The 17,317-nt window shown below is 40.6% G+C and overlaps 2 protein-coding genes across 2 annotated transcripts; one reads left to right on the plus strand and one right to left on the minus strand.

The window, feature by feature from the left end:
* Positions 1-4,847: 4,847 nt before the first annotated feature.
* On the minus strand, positions 4,848-9,524 carry LOC112220943 (small integral membrane protein 19). Its single transcript, XM_024382941.2, has 3 exons — positions 9,249-9,524; positions 8,211-8,335; positions 4,848-5,585 (listed from the first exon to the last, which is right to left on the minus strand). Exons 1-3 carry the CDS (start codon positions 9,377-9,379, stop codon positions 5,521-5,523), a joined length of 321 nt encoding a protein of 106 aa, XP_024238709.1. The 5' UTR covers positions 9,380-9,524; the 3' UTR covers positions 4,848-5,520.
* A 23-nt stretch (positions 9,525-9,547) lies between these two features.
* On the plus strand, positions 9,548-12,271 carry si:ch211-175m2.5 (uncharacterized protein LOC568697 homolog). Its single transcript, XM_024382940.2, has 5 exons — positions 9,548-9,730; positions 9,860-10,045; positions 10,161-10,260; positions 10,563-10,693; positions 10,926-12,271. The coding sequence occupies exons 1-5, from the start codon at positions 9,686-9,688 to the stop codon at positions 11,208-11,210; spliced, it is 747 nt and encodes a 248-aa protein (XP_024238708.1). The 5' UTR covers positions 9,548-9,685; the 3' UTR covers positions 11,211-12,271.
* Positions 12,272-17,317: the final 5,046 nt, after the last annotated feature.

Raw genomic sequence — 17,317 nt, forward strand, 5'->3', positions numbered from 1 at the left:
TACAAATGGTATAGAGAGAAATAGTCCTATAATTCCTATAATAACTACAACCTAAAACTTCTTACCTGAGAATATTGAAGACTCATGTTAAAAGGAACCACCAGCTTTCATATGTTCTCATGTTCTGAGCAAGGAACTTAAACGTTAGCTTTTGTACATGGCGCATATTGCACTTTTACTTTCTTCTCCAACACTTTGTTTTTGCATTATTTAAACCAAATTGAACATGTTTCATTATTATTTTAGGTAAATTGATTTTATTGATGTATTATATTAAGTTAAAATAAGTGTTCATTCAGTATTGTTGTAATTGTCATTATTACAAAAAAAAATAAAAAATCGTCCCGATTAATCGTTATCGGCTTTTTTGGGTCCTCCAATAATCGGTATCGGCGTTGAATAATCATAATCGGTCGACCTCTAGTAGTGATACGCGGATCCTCTGTTTGTTCACCCCACCTGCTAATAACCCATCCACAACCACCCGACTATATGTGATAAAGTGAAAATCTGAGGACCGCACCTGACCCTAACTTGTAGCCTTGATAAACCCAGAATAATGTCATAAATCGATGAATGCTTCAATCTAGTTGGCATCGGTAAAGTTATCTTTCATCTCTGCTTCTCTCCTGCAGCAGACGTTTAAGGCACCGGAAAAAATGCAATAATTGTTTCATTTTTTTAAAGCAACCTTTCCAAACTACATCAGTTTAACCAAATTAAAAGCTGTGAAAATATGCATTCACATAAAATTTGGCTGCATATTTTATGTGGTTGAAATACTATCAGATTTCATGATGCTGATAAAGATAGCACCTTTACAGAAAGTTCCTAACCACGTATTCATTCTCTCAAGATGCTGAAAGAAAGAAACACTATTTCTCCACTCCTGTTCCAGAGTCAAAATGTACATTTAGTTTATCCTTTTACTGCAAGAAATACTTAAATTCTGCAGGAGTTAATATTATATTAGACTATGTGGGAGGTTACAGACCTACAGTCAGTGTCCAGATTTCAGTTATTATTTAACTCGTCTGAACAGTAGGCTACTGTTCCTTTGATGTGCCATATTTGAAGTCCCTGTCTTGTGACTGTGGAATTTGTACAGCGCCTCACAATAATCACACATAACACTGCTATCGTCCTCTTTCACCACTTCACTAAATCTCCCCCAACCATTACTGCTCTGAACCTCCTTTCTCTTTACTTTCAACTCTCCATTTTGCAGCTTTTATTGAATTCAACTCCAACATTGTCCTTTTTGCCTCTGTGGATCGACCTTAACTTTTTATGCCCAAGTTCCCAAAAGCATTTGCCGTTTTGCCGTGTGTTTGGCGCACGTACAGTAAGATTACACACTAATGGCAGATAAAAAATAATGAAAGAATTAATGAATGCACAAGAATGACACATTCCCAGATTTGTTTGTGTATTGTTTAATCTTCATTCAACCCACCCGCCAACCACCGCCCTTCCTCCACACAATAATTCATGACCGTAAACCCGCCCACCCAGCAGATATAACCGCGGGACTGCAGGTTATGAGTCAGGCCACGCATCACAAGCGGGCGCAACCTTGAACACGCTCCTATAAACACATTTCATAGGATAACACCCTACTCAGCTATGGAAGAAAGACGAACAGCAGTGTAACTCACTATTCAATAAAGCTAATTGATAGACCACCCATAGAGCATAATAACCATAACATGTACCACCCGTCATATGGTGCACACCGGCCATAAAACACCTAGCTCCTTCCTGTCGCAGCCCGCGGCTGACGAGGCAGTGTGATTGGCTTGTCTGCTTTTATCTGGCTAATGAAGAGAGGAGCGGAGAAGACGAACAAGGTCCAGTTAATCTGGGAGACATTTTAAGGGGCTGAAGTTAAGGCACTATTGCATTATAAATCACCTTAATAAAGGAGAGAAAGGAGATGATGGTCCCTCGTGTTGAAGAGTGGGGCATCGTTTCACCACGGCCGGTGTGTGTGTGTGTGTATTAGTTTCTGTATATTACTCATATTATTGCATATAAATGGCTGTAAGTAGTAGATCATCAGTAGTAGATTATTCAGTACTGCTATATTACTACTATATTACTACTATATTACAAGTCCTTGGAAACTAGAAACAATGTTTTAATGCGTGTCCCTGGGAGACAGATTGTCTTGAAAGTCCCTTTCAGTTTGAAAGGGACGAATAGAGAAAGTAATTTTCTCTGAACTGGCTCTTGGACGTAGAGCAGGGTAGAGAGATTGCCCTGGGCTCTGGCCCACTTCCTGCTTTCAGAACAAAGCCAGAACAAACACAGCTCATTGAGAGCGAGAGAGAATGTTGCATACTAATACATCCAAAACACCCAGAGTTATTTGGTCATCTGCATTCGTTCCTGACTTTTTAATATAAAAACTCAATTATGAAGGTCTTTACCTTTGTCTTATTTTTTATGGCGGCTGTTGTGGAGTTGAAATAAGAATGTGAGCTTGTGTATAATATATTGATGTCCTGCAATACCATGATAGCCTGAAGCAGATGTTTTATCACCATAAAGAGTGTTGGACAATGAACTATTCTTCTATTCTCCTTTTTCTTCTTACTCCTCTTCTCTCTCCCTCCCCCTCTTTCTGTGTAAATAAGATGAAAATGAGATGTTTCTCAGGTGAGATTAAAATAGGACAAACCCTGGCGTCCCGTCCTCTTGGTTTATAACATCTCCACATACACTTAGGAACACCTGCTCTTTCCATGACATAGACTGACCAGGTGAATCCAGGTGAAAAAGCTATTACCCCTTATTGATGTCACTTGTTAAATCCACTTCAATCAGTGTAGATGAAGTGGAGGAGACAGGTTAAAGAAGGATTTTTAAGCCTTGAGACATTGATTGTGTGTGTGTGCTGTTCAGAGGGTGAATGGGCAACTCAACGTTAGAAAGCTATTCTTAACGTTTGGTAAACTCTGTGTATATGAAATGTTATTAATAAAAGGACATGGATTAGAGGAGAGGAAGAAGCAGGAGCAAGAACGAGAGAGACTGAGAAAAACAGAAATATCCAAGTCTAACTGTTCTCCCACTTACTGTGTAAGGCAGAGAGAGGGAGAAACATTTGAGATGTACTAGAATCCCTCTCTGTGCTCTTTGGCTAACAGAAAATGACATCTCATTAGCCTCTCCAGGTGATGTATAAGCACAGTGGCTCCTCGCTTTCTCACTGTGAGATGACATTCATTTATCAGCTGGGTTTCCTCTATTCTCTCCTCCTCTGCCTTCTCCCTCTCTTTCCCTTCTTCTCACCCCAACTCTTTCTATCCCTTAATTCCTCTCTCAGCCCCTCTCCCTCTGTTTCAGACTGGTGTTTATTAATAGATTTCTGCATGGTTGGAGACGGTTCATTACTGGGAGATTGAGCCGCTGTGTTATCCCAAACCCAGTGATAAACTGTTTTTAATTACACCTTATGAAACAATATTAAAAACTACCGAGCTGTGCCTAATTTTTTCCACCCCCTAGCTAGCCACAAACAACGGCCAACGCATGCGCTCACATACGCACACAGTCATTTTAGGTGACATGCTACCATCCCAAGTGGATTGACAAAAAGTTCTATAGCTCTATCATACTCTGCCGAATTTCAGGGATACAAACCCTATCCATTTCTCTTCTCATAGAAAACAGGTAGTGAATTTATTAAGAAGGTGAACAGCCGTGTGGATGAAACACTTTGATCCTGGTATTGACCCAAAGCCACCCCTCGGTCATTCTCTGGATGAAGTGAAGATTGGTTCATTTAGACCTCTCCCACTAACGACCTCATTAGTCAATTTGGTGACTAAGCAATTAACTCCAGATATTGATTAATGTTTGACGTGAATAATGTTTCTCAATGGGATAGTACTGGTTAAATATTAAACCTATGGTAATGAGCAACTGATTGATTACATCAGCAGATTAATTAGCAAAGCACATGTACACGGCTCATTATCTGGTTAACAGGCTGGTTCACGTGACAATCTTGTTTTGGACTGGGCTAATAAGATAGGCTAGGAGGCATTTTGGGTGGTACCTTACGACTCGGCATAACACAGCAGATGACTCATGGGCATGGCTTATCTCTCTGTTGATAATGGTGAGTCGGTGACATGGATTTAATAACTGCAAGACTTTTTTTTTTTTACCATGCTCCTATATTTGCCCAATGATATATTTGCTCAACTCACATATTCTCATTTCAATGGTTTTTAATCTCCATAACCATTTCCCTTCAGTCTGCAGGTTTTTAATTACAGTGGGCCAATAGTAGAGTATCCTGAAGTAGACTCTTCTCAGAGGTACAAAAAGGGGTATGCACACGACAAAACTGAATAAGCAAAGATTCAATACACCACGCACAGCCCTATTTAGAATGTATAAGGATCTGGCCCTGCCCTGCACTCCAGCCGCTGATGTATTGATGTGTTTAATCAGTGTGCCATTTCTCCTCCGCAAGGAGTAATCATTTTTCCATTACACTACCTCCGAAGGATGTCCACTTGCATTTGTTTGGCCTCTTGGTGTTGTGTTTCTGGGCCACAGCTTTCCTCTGACTAATGTTTTGTTTATTTCTTTGATGGATTAGAGGCCTAGCTTTTCTGTTAGGCCCCTGATGCTAAATGTCACCTTCCTCAATCACTGCCTCCCAAACACCCACCCCATCGTGCTACATTCCATAAAACACACACACCAGTGCCGAGTTTCTGCTCTGAGAATTGTGACATTGGAGGGAAACGAAATGAATTATTATTACAAAAGAAACGAGACGGGACAGAGGGAGGTGAAATCAAGCAAAACATAAATATTTTTCCTTGTTTTAAAAAATATATATTTTTAATCAGAGTAATAATATTAATGCATTTCCTTTTCAGAAACAACAACTGGAGTGGGGAAAAGTCAACTTTGACCCTCGCAACATGAAAGAGAGCGACTCTCCGTTTGGATCACAACGCTCCTTGCTGCAAAGGCTCAGCAAAACTTTCCCAGGTCTGTTGTAATGCCATTATAAGGATTATATAGGACGATCAAAAACTTGGCAACAGAACAATTCTTGACAACCAAACATTTACATAGATATGCTTGATTAAAAGGTTTGTTGTACCATCATTTTATGGTACAAATACATGTTATTTAGAGTTTAAGACAATAACTTGAATAGGTGCTGTAGAGAATTCACCAAATACACTGGATGTGGTCCTCCTAAACCCACTATGTGGCGACACATCCACACCAAAACAATGTTTATATATATATAAAGGCAAAATGAATGCAAAAAAATAACAGAAATGAAAAGGGATCATCCAGTTTCGTTTGACTTGACGACAGTCTTAATCACAGACACCTTCCTTGACCCTCGACTTCTTCCTCCGTAATACGCATGCCCTCTTCAGGAGTGTAGTAATGTTCAGACTTACCAAAGCCAAAGAGGCTTAAGGGTGGAGCAGGCAGAGGTGTGATGCAGGGCCATGCTACCTTAATGGCGTGGTCTCATTCCATAGAGAGCTGAACACTCTCACTCTGGCCTTGGTGCTGCTGCTGGTCAAATTTCCTAGCTGTTAAAAAGGAATAAAGGAGACCGAATTATACCAATTTAAACAGTGGGATAGATTTAGATATATGCAGAACAGTTGGGCAAGCTAGAGTTTGACACAGAGCTATTTGTTAAACCAGAAATATATTTGACTCGAGTGATGAACAGATTTGAGGTCAGTTTGACCACAGACTCTACCATATCCAACGGTGGGCATTATTTCTCCTACATCTATTTTACATATGCATTTCAATTACTTCTGAGCATTTTGTATTTTACTGGGCTGAACTACACTCCAATGTATTTTGTAACAAGATACTTTCAAGAGCTGTAATTTGTATTTTCAAAATATGAAATAGATTTCTATATCATTTATATAGCGGTTCACCATTTTGTGGCCCTCTTTCACCCTGCATGGTTATCAGAAGTCTGATGGCACTATGGTGTGATAAGAGTGTCTGCTAAATGAACTAAATATAAATGTGTATGTGATAATGGACAATTGCACTTGCATGCAGAGTATTATTCTAATGAGCTCTGCCACGAAACAAGGCTTTGTTATAGCTTTGACTTTTCGTAGCAGGTTAAGGAGAACTTACACAGCAGGTTAGGAAAATTAACATAGCAGGTTAGTAGAATTCGATTAAGCTGTATCCCATCTATACAGGACACCGAAACAGGGCCAATAATAACACCCAGTGTGCTTTGCAGTTCCTTTTGGTATGTTCATTTTCACTAGGGACGGGCAAAAATGACTAAATACAATTACTAAATACCATAAAGATCAATGTATCAAAATAAACAACTAAATGGAAATTAAAATATGTATTTTGTATTTATTTATTTTTTATTCAGAAATACATTTAAAAGCAGACGGCCTGAACAGAAACAACATTCTCAGTAACGATTACAGAAACGTTTTACTTCCTGACTGTGATATGTTGTTTACCTACCTTAGTTGAATGCACTGACTGTATACAGTGCATTCAGAAAGTATTCAGACCCCTTGACTTTTTCCACATGGTTACAATACAGCCTTATTCTAAAATGAATGACATGATATGTAATAATCCTCCATCTACACACAGTACCCCATAATTACGAAGCAAAAACAGTTCTCTTTAGAAATGTTAGCAAATGTATTAAAACTAAAAATACATAAGTATTCAGACCCTTTGCTATTAGACTCGAAACTGAGCTCAAGTGCATCCTCTTTTCCATTGACCATCCTTGAGATGTTTGTACAACTTGATTGGGAGTCCAACTGTGACAAATTCAATTGATTGGACATCATTTGGAAAGGCACACACCTGTCTATATAAGGTCCCACAGTTGACAATGCATGTCAGAGCAAAAACCAAGCCATGAGGTCGAAGGAGTTGTCCGTAGAGCTCAGAGACAGGATTGTGTTAAGGCACAGATCTGGGGAAGGGTACCAAAACATTTCTGCAGCATTGAAGCTCCCGAAGAACACAATGGCCTCCATTATTGTTAAATGGGAGAAGTTTGGAACCCCCAATACTCTTCCTAGAGCTTTCCACCTGGCCAAACTGAGCAATCGGGGGAGAAGGGCCTTGGGAGGTGACTAAGAACCTGATGGTCACTTTGACAGAACTCCAGAGTTCCTCTATGGAGATGGGAGAACCTTCCAGAAAGACAACCATCACTGCAGCACACCACCAATCAGACATTTATGGTAAAAGCACCTAAAGACTATGAGAAACAAGATTCATACAGCCAAAACAACGCAAAAAATGGCTTCGGGACAAGCCTCTGAATGTCCTTGAGTGGCCCAGCTAGAGCCCAGAAACGAACCCGATCAAACATCTCTGGAGAGACCTGAAAATAGCTGTGCAGCGATGCTCCCCATCCAACCTGACAGAGCTTGAGAGAAACTGCAGAGAAAGAAAATGGGAGAAACTCCCCAAATACAGGTGTGCCAAGCTTGTAGCGCCATACACAAGAAGACTGGAGGCTGTAATCCCTGCCAAGGTGTTTCAACAAAGTACTGAGTAAAGTGTCTGAATACTTATGTAAATGTGATATTTCAGTTTATTTGTTAAACAATGGCTAAAATTGATTAAAAAAACAATGTTTGTTGTTTCATTACAGGGTATTGTGTCTAGATTTAATCAATTTAATCAATTTTAGAATAAGGCTGTAACATAACAAAATATGAAAAAAGTCCAGGGCAATACTTCCCAAATGCATTGTATGTGAAAATGAACATACCAAAATGAACTGGCCTTGTTTAGAGGTCATGTCTAGATGGGATACATTTGAGTGTCCTCAAAATTACCTAAATGTATGTTTCAAAATCAGAGATTGACAATATTTCTGTTTCATGTATTTGAAATATGCATTTAAATGACTTCTGAGCATTCAACTAAGGTAGATAAACAACAACATATCACAGTCAAAGGTTTCTGTTCATGCTGGCTACTTGCAAATGTATTTCTGCATTTTAAAATTCTAAATATTTTAATGAAATTCATTTCAAAGTATATTGTTGTTTATTTTGAAACATTGCTCTTTATGGTATTTAGTCATTGTATTTAGTCATTTTTGCCCCTTCCTGATCATATCATAGGTGAGCACAAGGCCTAACATTGACGCATCAGAACAGAACTGAGACTGACAAACTCACCAAGGGAGTACATCTCCAGCTGCTGGCGCAGTCTCACTTTCTGCAGACTGTCGTAGAAGTTGGGTTCGGTCGTGGCTCCAGCGGTAGGCGGCAGAGCAAATATCCTCATGATCTTCCTCTTATTTCTGATGGGGAGAATAGAGAACCACAGTATGAGTCATAATACCGATTAAAACCTAGCGGTCAAACAAGGAAATGGTTCCAATCGTTTTTCCACCATTCATTTTTCCCCATATGGGATTATAGAAGCAGTTAAAATAAGGTCTGTGTTTTGTGTAGGCTTAGCCTGGCGTGATGTTTTGATAACTGTGTAAATCTCTCTATATATTTGTATGTATTTACCCCCCAAAAATGAAACGCTAAGTAGCTGCTAATGTGGCTATCGTAAAGAACTACAAATGCCATGATGATCTGGACGAGCTTGCCGAATCGAGGTAAAGGCAAGAATCTTTGGATTAATGATCTAATGTTAGCTAAATGTAGTAATTAATAAATTGGCTACAGTTCTTTAAATTGACAATTCTGTGAACTGTCTTCTGAAAGTTTTAAATTGACACAATACCTGTTAGCAAAGGATTTGCAAGGATTTGCAGTCTGCATGATGTTAATTAGCATTTTCGAATTTGAGAGTAGTTAGAGCAGGATATATTGACAAAAGGCATCTTATCAGAGATTTACATGGTTTATCAACATGTCACGTGGGTGTAAGCCTACACAAAACACAGCCCTTATTTTAAGTGTTTCAAAATTTCTTTATGGGGAAAAATGAATGGTGGAAAAAAGATTGGAACCATTTGCCTGTTTGACCGCTAGGTTTTGTGGGTATTATGACACCTCCAACATTGGGCTCGAGAGGAAGGAGAGAATGAGACCAACCCCTATGTAATTCATGCATTAGCTGAATGGAAGCTTTTTAAAAGCAACGCTTGTAAATATATGTTACTAGTAAGGCACACATTTAGTTGTTGATGATGATGCAAATATTTATCAACAGTCGGGCATTTGTTGGGAACTACAAAATGCAAAGGAATCTCTTACTTTCTAGCGTACATCAGCAGTCCGAAGCTAACCAGGATGACGAGCAAATAGACATTGGTGGCCTCGTTCCACGCCTCGTGCACGGAGTAGTCCAAAGATTCCTCGCTCTCCATCACCCCATGACCGCCCATTGCGATCAAACAATTGTGAGGCAGCTATTTTTCTAGTTTCATAAATGTCTAAAAATACGATTCCATGCAACAAGCATTAGCTAACTGCGACTCCTACGATGTAAACAGAAAGGTGACGTCGTTTCCGGAGTCGTTCACAAGCCCGCTGGCGAGGAGTGGGACTGCTTTGGGTGGATGAGTCAAAGAGGCGTGCTTAATGGGAGTGACATAAATACTAGACGATGATTGGTTTTTCAACCTCACAAAAGACCTCCCCCGATTACCTTTTTCAAAAGAGGAAGTAAGTTCATTTTGCTGTTACTTGACATGGCGCCTGGAAGTGTTTGGAGATTAATTCGTCACTGTAACCTTGTAAGTAGTCGACTTGCTCGTTGTTACTTTTTTTACTTTGGATCTAGCCACGGCATAAACCACATGCTTTGTCTTTCTAGCTAAAATAACCTGTCTGCAATGGAGTTACTTTATTTTGTGTACATGCAGGCTTCCCTTCGGTATGTGGGGTGCACGTTATGGCAGCAGAACGCACCTGTGGCCGTGGGGGCCGCGGCGAACAGTAGACAGTTCTCTAGCGATGCTCCCCCGCAGAACATCAGCCGATACCCGATTCCAAACAAGAAAGACCTGCCATTCGACATGTTAGAACTAATGGAGGAGGTGGAGACCAAGGTAGGATGCAGAGTATTTTCGTGTCTCTAATGTTCCTGCTATGAAAAGACACTACTGTGGGGAGCTGGATAACTATATACATGGTGTAATATCAGTGTGTTTTGCTCTTTGACAGGGAGGCTTCCTTCCCAATGTCTTCAAGGTCCTGGCACATCGTCCAGCAGAGTTCCGTGCTTTCTTTTCCTATTACAATGAACTGATGAACAAGGAGACAGGTGTGTGTGAGAGACTTCAGAAAGTATTCACACCCTTATTTTTCACAAAATGAAAACCGAAATGTCAATAAGGATTCAACCCCTTTGTTGTGCCAAGCATAAATAAGTTCAGCAGTAAAGATTTGCTTAACAAGTCACAAGTTGCATGGACTCACTGTGTAATAAGTGTTTTAACACTTTTTTATTCATCTCTGTACCCCACATGTACAACTATCTGTAAGGTCCCTCAGTCGAGCAGTGAATTTCAAACGCAGTGTGTGTGTCTGTGTTGATCTGCAATGTTTGTTGCTCCTTCATGTCAGGGGGACTAACGAAGGCTGACAGGGAGCTGATTGTGGTCGCCACCAGTATCCACAACCAGTGTCTCTACTGCGTCGTGTCTCACAGTGCACTGCACCGCATCTACTCTAAGAAACCCACACTGGCTGACCAGGTACATTCTTCTCTCTAGTTTAGTTCTCTCCTGATCTGTTTACTGGTGTGACCCGAAACTGTTTTATGCCTCTATCCTCTTATACATTGGAGGTGTGAGTTGTTTGTCAAGCAGTTGATATCCTCTGACTGATCAACCACATTAAGTATAAAAGGTGCAAAACTCACCCACTGTCACCTTTCTAAATGTGTTTAATATTTTAACTCTTTCTCCCCCTGGCCCTCATCCCCAGGTGATTGTAAACTATGAGAACGCAGAGCTGTCCCCTCGGGAGCGGGTCATGCTGGACTTTGCTCTGGCCGTGTGTCGCAGCGACACCGTCACCGACCAGCACTTTCTGTCCCTGGAGGAAGTGGGCTTTGACCGGGAGGACGCCTGGGACATCGCTGCCATCGCTGCTTTCTTTGCCATGTCCAATCGGCTGGCCCACCTGACCGACATGAGACCCAACGCAGAGTTCTACAACATGGGCCGTATGCCCCGGGACAAGACCAAGTGGGAGGGAGAGGGCAAGTAGTGAGGTGACAAGGGATACAGAAAACATCACACAGACTTTAAGTTTCTTCCTATTGATTTTTATGGGTGTCTTAACCAGAGACTCAAGAGGCCAGGGGACCTATCTAAGCATGTGATATCAAATGTGACTGTTTAGGGCCGGTCTGCCACACAATATCTACAGTAGAACCTGTTCATGTTACTTTGTGGAGGTCTCTGGGCTCAATTGTTAACTGAGGATTTTGATATGTTAAATTGAGTTTGGTTGTAAGTATGTGAAACTCAGGGTATATATCTCTGTAATATTCACTCTAGGAAAGGCATTTGGGATGTCTGATAGTCAGGCAGTAACATAATGGAACACTCAATGCTATGCAATGACAATAAGGAATTTATCTTCTGTTTCTCTCTCTCCCTCTGTCAATTTGGTTAAAATAGAACAAGCCCTGCTGTCCTGTCCTCTTGGTTCATAACATCTCCATGTACACTGAGTTTACAAAACCTAATGAATACTTCTTTCTCATGACAGACTGACCAAGTGAATCCAGATGAAAGCTTTGTCACGTTAAATCCACTTCAATCAGTGTAGGTAGATGAAGGGGAGCAGATGGGTTAAATATAGTTTAAAAATATTTTTTGTAATGCCTTTAGACAATTGTGACATGGCCTGTGTATGGGTGCCATTAAGAGGGTGAAAGGGCAAGACAAAAGATTAAGTGCCTTTATTTTTTAGAATCTAAAATCATTAGATAAACCAATTTAATTTTCATAAGCATTGCAGAATTTAATTACCTTTTCTGGCTGTGATGGGTTCATATTCCTGAAGGAGCCATACAACAAATTACTATGTACACCTCATTTCATTGGACCTAGTAAATAGATAGGCTATGTATTTCAGGTTTTACAACATCATAGACAGTGCGGTTTATAATACCGGTATACAGTAACAGCTGATATTTTACATTGATGTGTATGTATCAAGTTGTCACATGCACAAGTACAGTGAAATGCCTTTCTTGCTCTTTCCCAACAATGCAGTAATGACTACCAGTAGTACTATAAATAAAAAATGCAAACTTTTAAGTAGAACAAAAACACAAGCTGTCCTGTTTCAGAATTTACAGGCAGTCCTTATTTAGGTCAGAGAAAAGTCGATGCAAAACATTGAAGTCAGGTCCATGACAATTTGCCATTGTTTTCTAATCTCTTTAAGCTGTCAGTCCCTTTTTGAAGAGAGAGCATAAATTACTGCTAAAGATTAAAACATTCTGCCAACACTGTAAATAGACTGGTAGTTTATTTAAATGTAACAGTATGGTTAGGCTACAGTAGGCCTATTACTATGAGATAGGAGTGTGACTTCATTGCCTATGCTAAGGCAGGGCATATCATAAACCCAATAATCTATTGACAAACTAAATGTTTATCAATAGACCTGTCATTCAGGGCAGGTGGGGCAGATCACCTGTTTTGAGCCCCACCTGTTTTTTGCTGTTGCCTGTTTTACATGTTATTTTGGCATTAATACGGGTCACATCAGTTTGCAAACAATGCAAAAAACATAATTGAGTTAAAATAAAGCCGCATACGAACATGGTCTCTTTTTTGGCTTTCTGAGTAAGGCAGCTCCAAAATGCAGGTGTTTCAGCCTAGCTCAGTGCGGTGGGACAGCCACCGCATGGTGACACTATGTCACTGCAAAAGCTCGAAAATAATAGCCCCTTTGTTGCTGCCATGGAGTTACATTAGAATTGCCCATCCAAGAAGGCTAAAGGCCATTGGCCACAGATAAAATTACGTCAAATCACATATCTACCGTAGCTTTGATTGAACTGATCATGTAGCTAAGAAAGTAATATTACAGTAAGTGTATGTTGTGTATTAAGATGTTAGCAGCACATGTGCCTCGCCCTAATAATTTGGTCCCTTTCCCCCTCATAACTTAGCCTACTGTTCTGACTTGGTAGTGCACATGTACTCTATAGCCTGTTTTAGAGAAACGTAATCAAATATTGTAAGAGCTTTCATTGTCTGCTTATATGCCCCCATCCTACGGTACTGACTTGGTGTACAGGGAGAATACTAAGAACGGACCATGTTCTGAATTCTGTTGCTGTACATTTCAAAAGTGCTGAACAAATATTTATATTGATTTTGTCCGTCCTAGCTTGCTCATTAATGTCTTAATCTAAATTACGGATTGCCTCTTATCCGCTCGTTCTCCCCTTATGCCATAGTTTGTACATTTCAATTGACAGTAGAAACCACATTTGTTTAAGCAAGTCAGCAATATCAGCTATGTTTTTTTTAAAGGCAGTAAATGAGGCTGAATGGACTGTTTCACTGTCCGACAAGGCTCCACTGATAGCCGGGTGTAGCAGGGGTAAGGTGTTGGGACTGCTGTTGGGACTAACAGCTTGTGGACACCGTTTGTCACCGTTATAGTGCAATTAATGTAGTGTTTAGTGTTGTGTTGTGGCTTTGCTGGCATGCATCTAAAAAAAGTGGGGGAGTTTGTCCCACCAAGATTTACATGCTAAAATCGCCACCGTGAACAACAATTAGTCTTTTTCATGCTAAGGCATAATGTCAATAGTTCCAAATGATAAATTATACAGCAAATAAAGGCCGTTATCGTCACCATAAAAGGTAAAGGGAGGTGTTTTCCGGGCAGAGTTTTAGTGCTGTTCACGTGCGCACAGTTTTACGACAGGTCTGATTTATAACAGAAACATGCGTATGTATGGCGTGCGCCAAGATTATAAATCTCAATATTCTTGAACTTTTCAGAAATGGCACACGCATACGTTAAGGTGTAACCTTTACGCAACAGTTAGAAATGAGGCCCCAGCTCTCTATCTATTGCCTTTCTGATGGGAAGGGGGTAGCTGCATCCCATTATGGTAACCTGAGTATGGGCGAGTGGGTGTGTCGAAAGAAAAGTAGCAGGTGTGTGGAAAGGAGTGGGTGTGTCAAGGAGTGGGTGTGTCAAGGAGTGGGTGTGCCGACAGCACTCTGCTATAGGTCAACCCGTTTTGATTGAGCGCTGCTGTATAGAAAGAGACGGGTGAAGTCAAATTAGCCCGGTTCATTAGAAATGGTAGTTCGTTAATATTTTGTGGAAGCCAGGCTCAGCAAGGGAAGATTCTGCAAATGGAAAAGCTTAATGGGAAGAAGATTAAATGTCCCTGGTGTTTATACTAGATTGAGCGGAGTCATCACTGGGGTCCCAATATCTACGTCCATAGATGATATTAAAGAAAATGTGAAGGGAGGAAGAGTGATTGAGGCCAAAAGGTTGATCAGTCAGAAAGAGGGTCAAAGAAGTGAAAGCTTATCAGTGCTACTGAAGTTTGAGAAGGTTTTGCCTGGAAAAGTGCTGATAGGATTCCTTAGTTTCAATGTCAGAGAATGTGTCCCATCCCCATTGTGGTGTTTGAAATGCCATTGAATGGGACATGTAGCTAAATGTTCAGTGTAAAGGAAAGAAAAAACATGCCAGTGTGGAGGGGAACATGATTACAGAGAATGTGGGTGCAACGTGGAGGTTAAGTGTTGTAATTTTGTGGGGGAACATAGTGCAGCGTTTGGTGGATGCCAGGTGCAGAGAGAGGCTAGAGAGGCTCGGAGATATAGAATCAGTCATGATGGATCGTATACAGAGGCTGTAAGTCAGATTGGTGGAACTAAAGTGCAGAATGATGGAGCTTCTATGGCTGCTCCTGTACTAAGTGGACCTAATGTCAGGGCTGGTGCTTCTGCTGGTCCTGGCATGGTTTCGAGATCTATTCAGAAATGTTGCGAACATGAATGTGCTTTGTCAAAGGACACTTTGATAGTGAATACAGTTAACCTTACAAATGAAAGCTATAAAGTTATCAACATGACTCGGGTTGTGGAAAGCAGAAATATCAGGTTGAAGGTTATTGTGGATACGTTAAAATAGTTACTGTGGGTAACAGATGTTACTGTTGAAATGGTTGTAGACATGCTGAATAATCCTAAGGGTGGATTGTTTCAGTATGATGCAGATACAGTACTGGGGCTTGAGATGTTATTTCAATATTTTTGGGGGGGTGTATGGATTTATTATTAGTAGGGGTTTATTATTTTATTATTAAAAAAATTATACTTTGTAAAATTGTATTTTCTTAGTAGTACAGAATTAGACAGACCATGAATGATTACACACTCCAGCACAGTAGGTGGCGGCATGCACCTTAAACGTTTGTTTGCAGACCGCCCTGAAATCATAGAAGAGTTTGTACTTCTGCTTTTTAACCAGATGATTCTGAGTGTCATTGCACTGTTAGTTTTACACAAATAATTGTACATTTTCAGTTGTAAAACTGACGATTGATTATTTTTGATTACAAGTATTTATGATGCGTTGTATGCTTGTGCTTACTGTGACTATCTCTCTGACATTGGCTGCTATGTACTGTTGCTACTTCCCGCGCCGTTGCTGGACAGTAGTGCTTGTCACGCGGGAGAGAAATGCACTGTGTCCCGGTGTTGCCGTTCATGCCCTCCCCATTATGTATCAAGATGACATCTAAATGGTTATCAATATCAGTCATGTCTTGTATAGGCTGCCATCCATCCAGGTCACAAATCTTGCTGCTGTGATGGCACACTGTGGAATTTCACCCAGTAGATATGGGAGTTTATCAAAATTGGATTTGTTTTTGAATTCTTTGTGGATCTGTGTAATCTGAGGGAAATATGTCTCTCTAATATGGTCATACATTGGGCAGGAGGTTAGGAAGTGCAGCTCAGTTTCCACCTCATTTTGTGGGCAGTGAGCACATAGCCTGTCTTCTCTTGAGAGCCATGTCTGCCTACGGCGGCCATATACCCACTCCCTTTCGACACACCCACTCGCCCATTCTCCGTTTGCCATACCGGTTTCCGATACTCAGTAGTATGTAATAAAACCACTAGAGGGAGGTCTACCTCTATAGTTGATCAACAGGACACAAAAAACACCGCATTGAAAAGAGACTTCCAGTTCTTCTTCTCTTTTAGTTGAGTGGACGTAAGATTGTCTATTAGCCATGAATAATTTCATTTTTAATGACAGAATATTTTATATTGACCTATCTAATTCACCTGTTAGAAGATCTGAACTATTTCACGAATGAAAGTGTAACAATTGTTGGGGTCCAACTGCTGCATTGTCCCAGGGAAAGGAGAACCAGAGGTGTTGTTTGGTGAGGTCTGGCTGCATGGTCCGGTCTGATCAGAAGGTCTATAGAAGAAGCCAGTCCCCTCCCATCAGGCCTGTCAGCCAGTGAGGTATGGCGTGGGAGCAGAGGAAACAGGACTGCACCGTAAAGCTCGCTGTTTGTGTTTAATCTCATCGCACGTTCGTTAGGTAATATTCCTCCAGCCCAATGACATCAGACAGTACACGTGTGTCTGTACTAGCCCACCTCACAGTCATGAGGACACAGCCCAGCCAAGGGTGTTTACACACCTGCTATCACGGAAAGGACCGGGAGGGAGGAGAGGGGCAATAGGAGGTAGGGAGGGAGTGATTTAAAAATTTTTTTAAAAAGAGTTCTATATCTTGAATGGGTCATTGTGATTTTAGCTATACCTTGATAGATGTATTCATTAATTACGGGGATGATTCAAGTCTCTGTGCTTGTCTGTGGTCCAGTACTGTGTGCTCGAGGCCTAGTTTATTTTCAGAGACACTATTTTAAATTTTTGTGTCATCTGCACATGCTGCCACATCCAGTTACCTAGGGTGTGGAAAGACCAGAGAGGCTCTAGTGTGTGTATGCGTGTCTCTGTGTGTGTGCATGCATGTATGCATGTGTATGAGTGTGTTTGTACTGAAAATGTTCTCCACAGGTGGTCCATACATAATACTGTTATTAACAACTCAATCATATGTGTCCTATCACTCGAGATCCAAAGCCTTGACAGGAGGGAAATGTATTATACCAGTTATATAGTACCAAATTAAAAAATCCCTCAGCTCCAAAACTGACCCTCATCTTTCTTTTAAGAGAAAAGGCTACTATACACATCTCACCAACACAGATTTATGATGAAATATATGGATCTCTTCAGTATTTCCCATTTGTCCAACTCTCCTATATTTCCTCTTCAATTTAG

The sequence above is a fragment of the Oncorhynchus tshawytscha genome, linkage group LG21, assembly GCF_018296145.1.
Source record: "Oncorhynchus tshawytscha isolate Ot180627B linkage group LG21, Otsh_v2.0, whole genome shotgun sequence".
Lineage (NCBI taxonomy): Eukaryota > Metazoa > Chordata > Actinopteri > Salmoniformes > Salmonidae > Oncorhynchus > Oncorhynchus tshawytscha.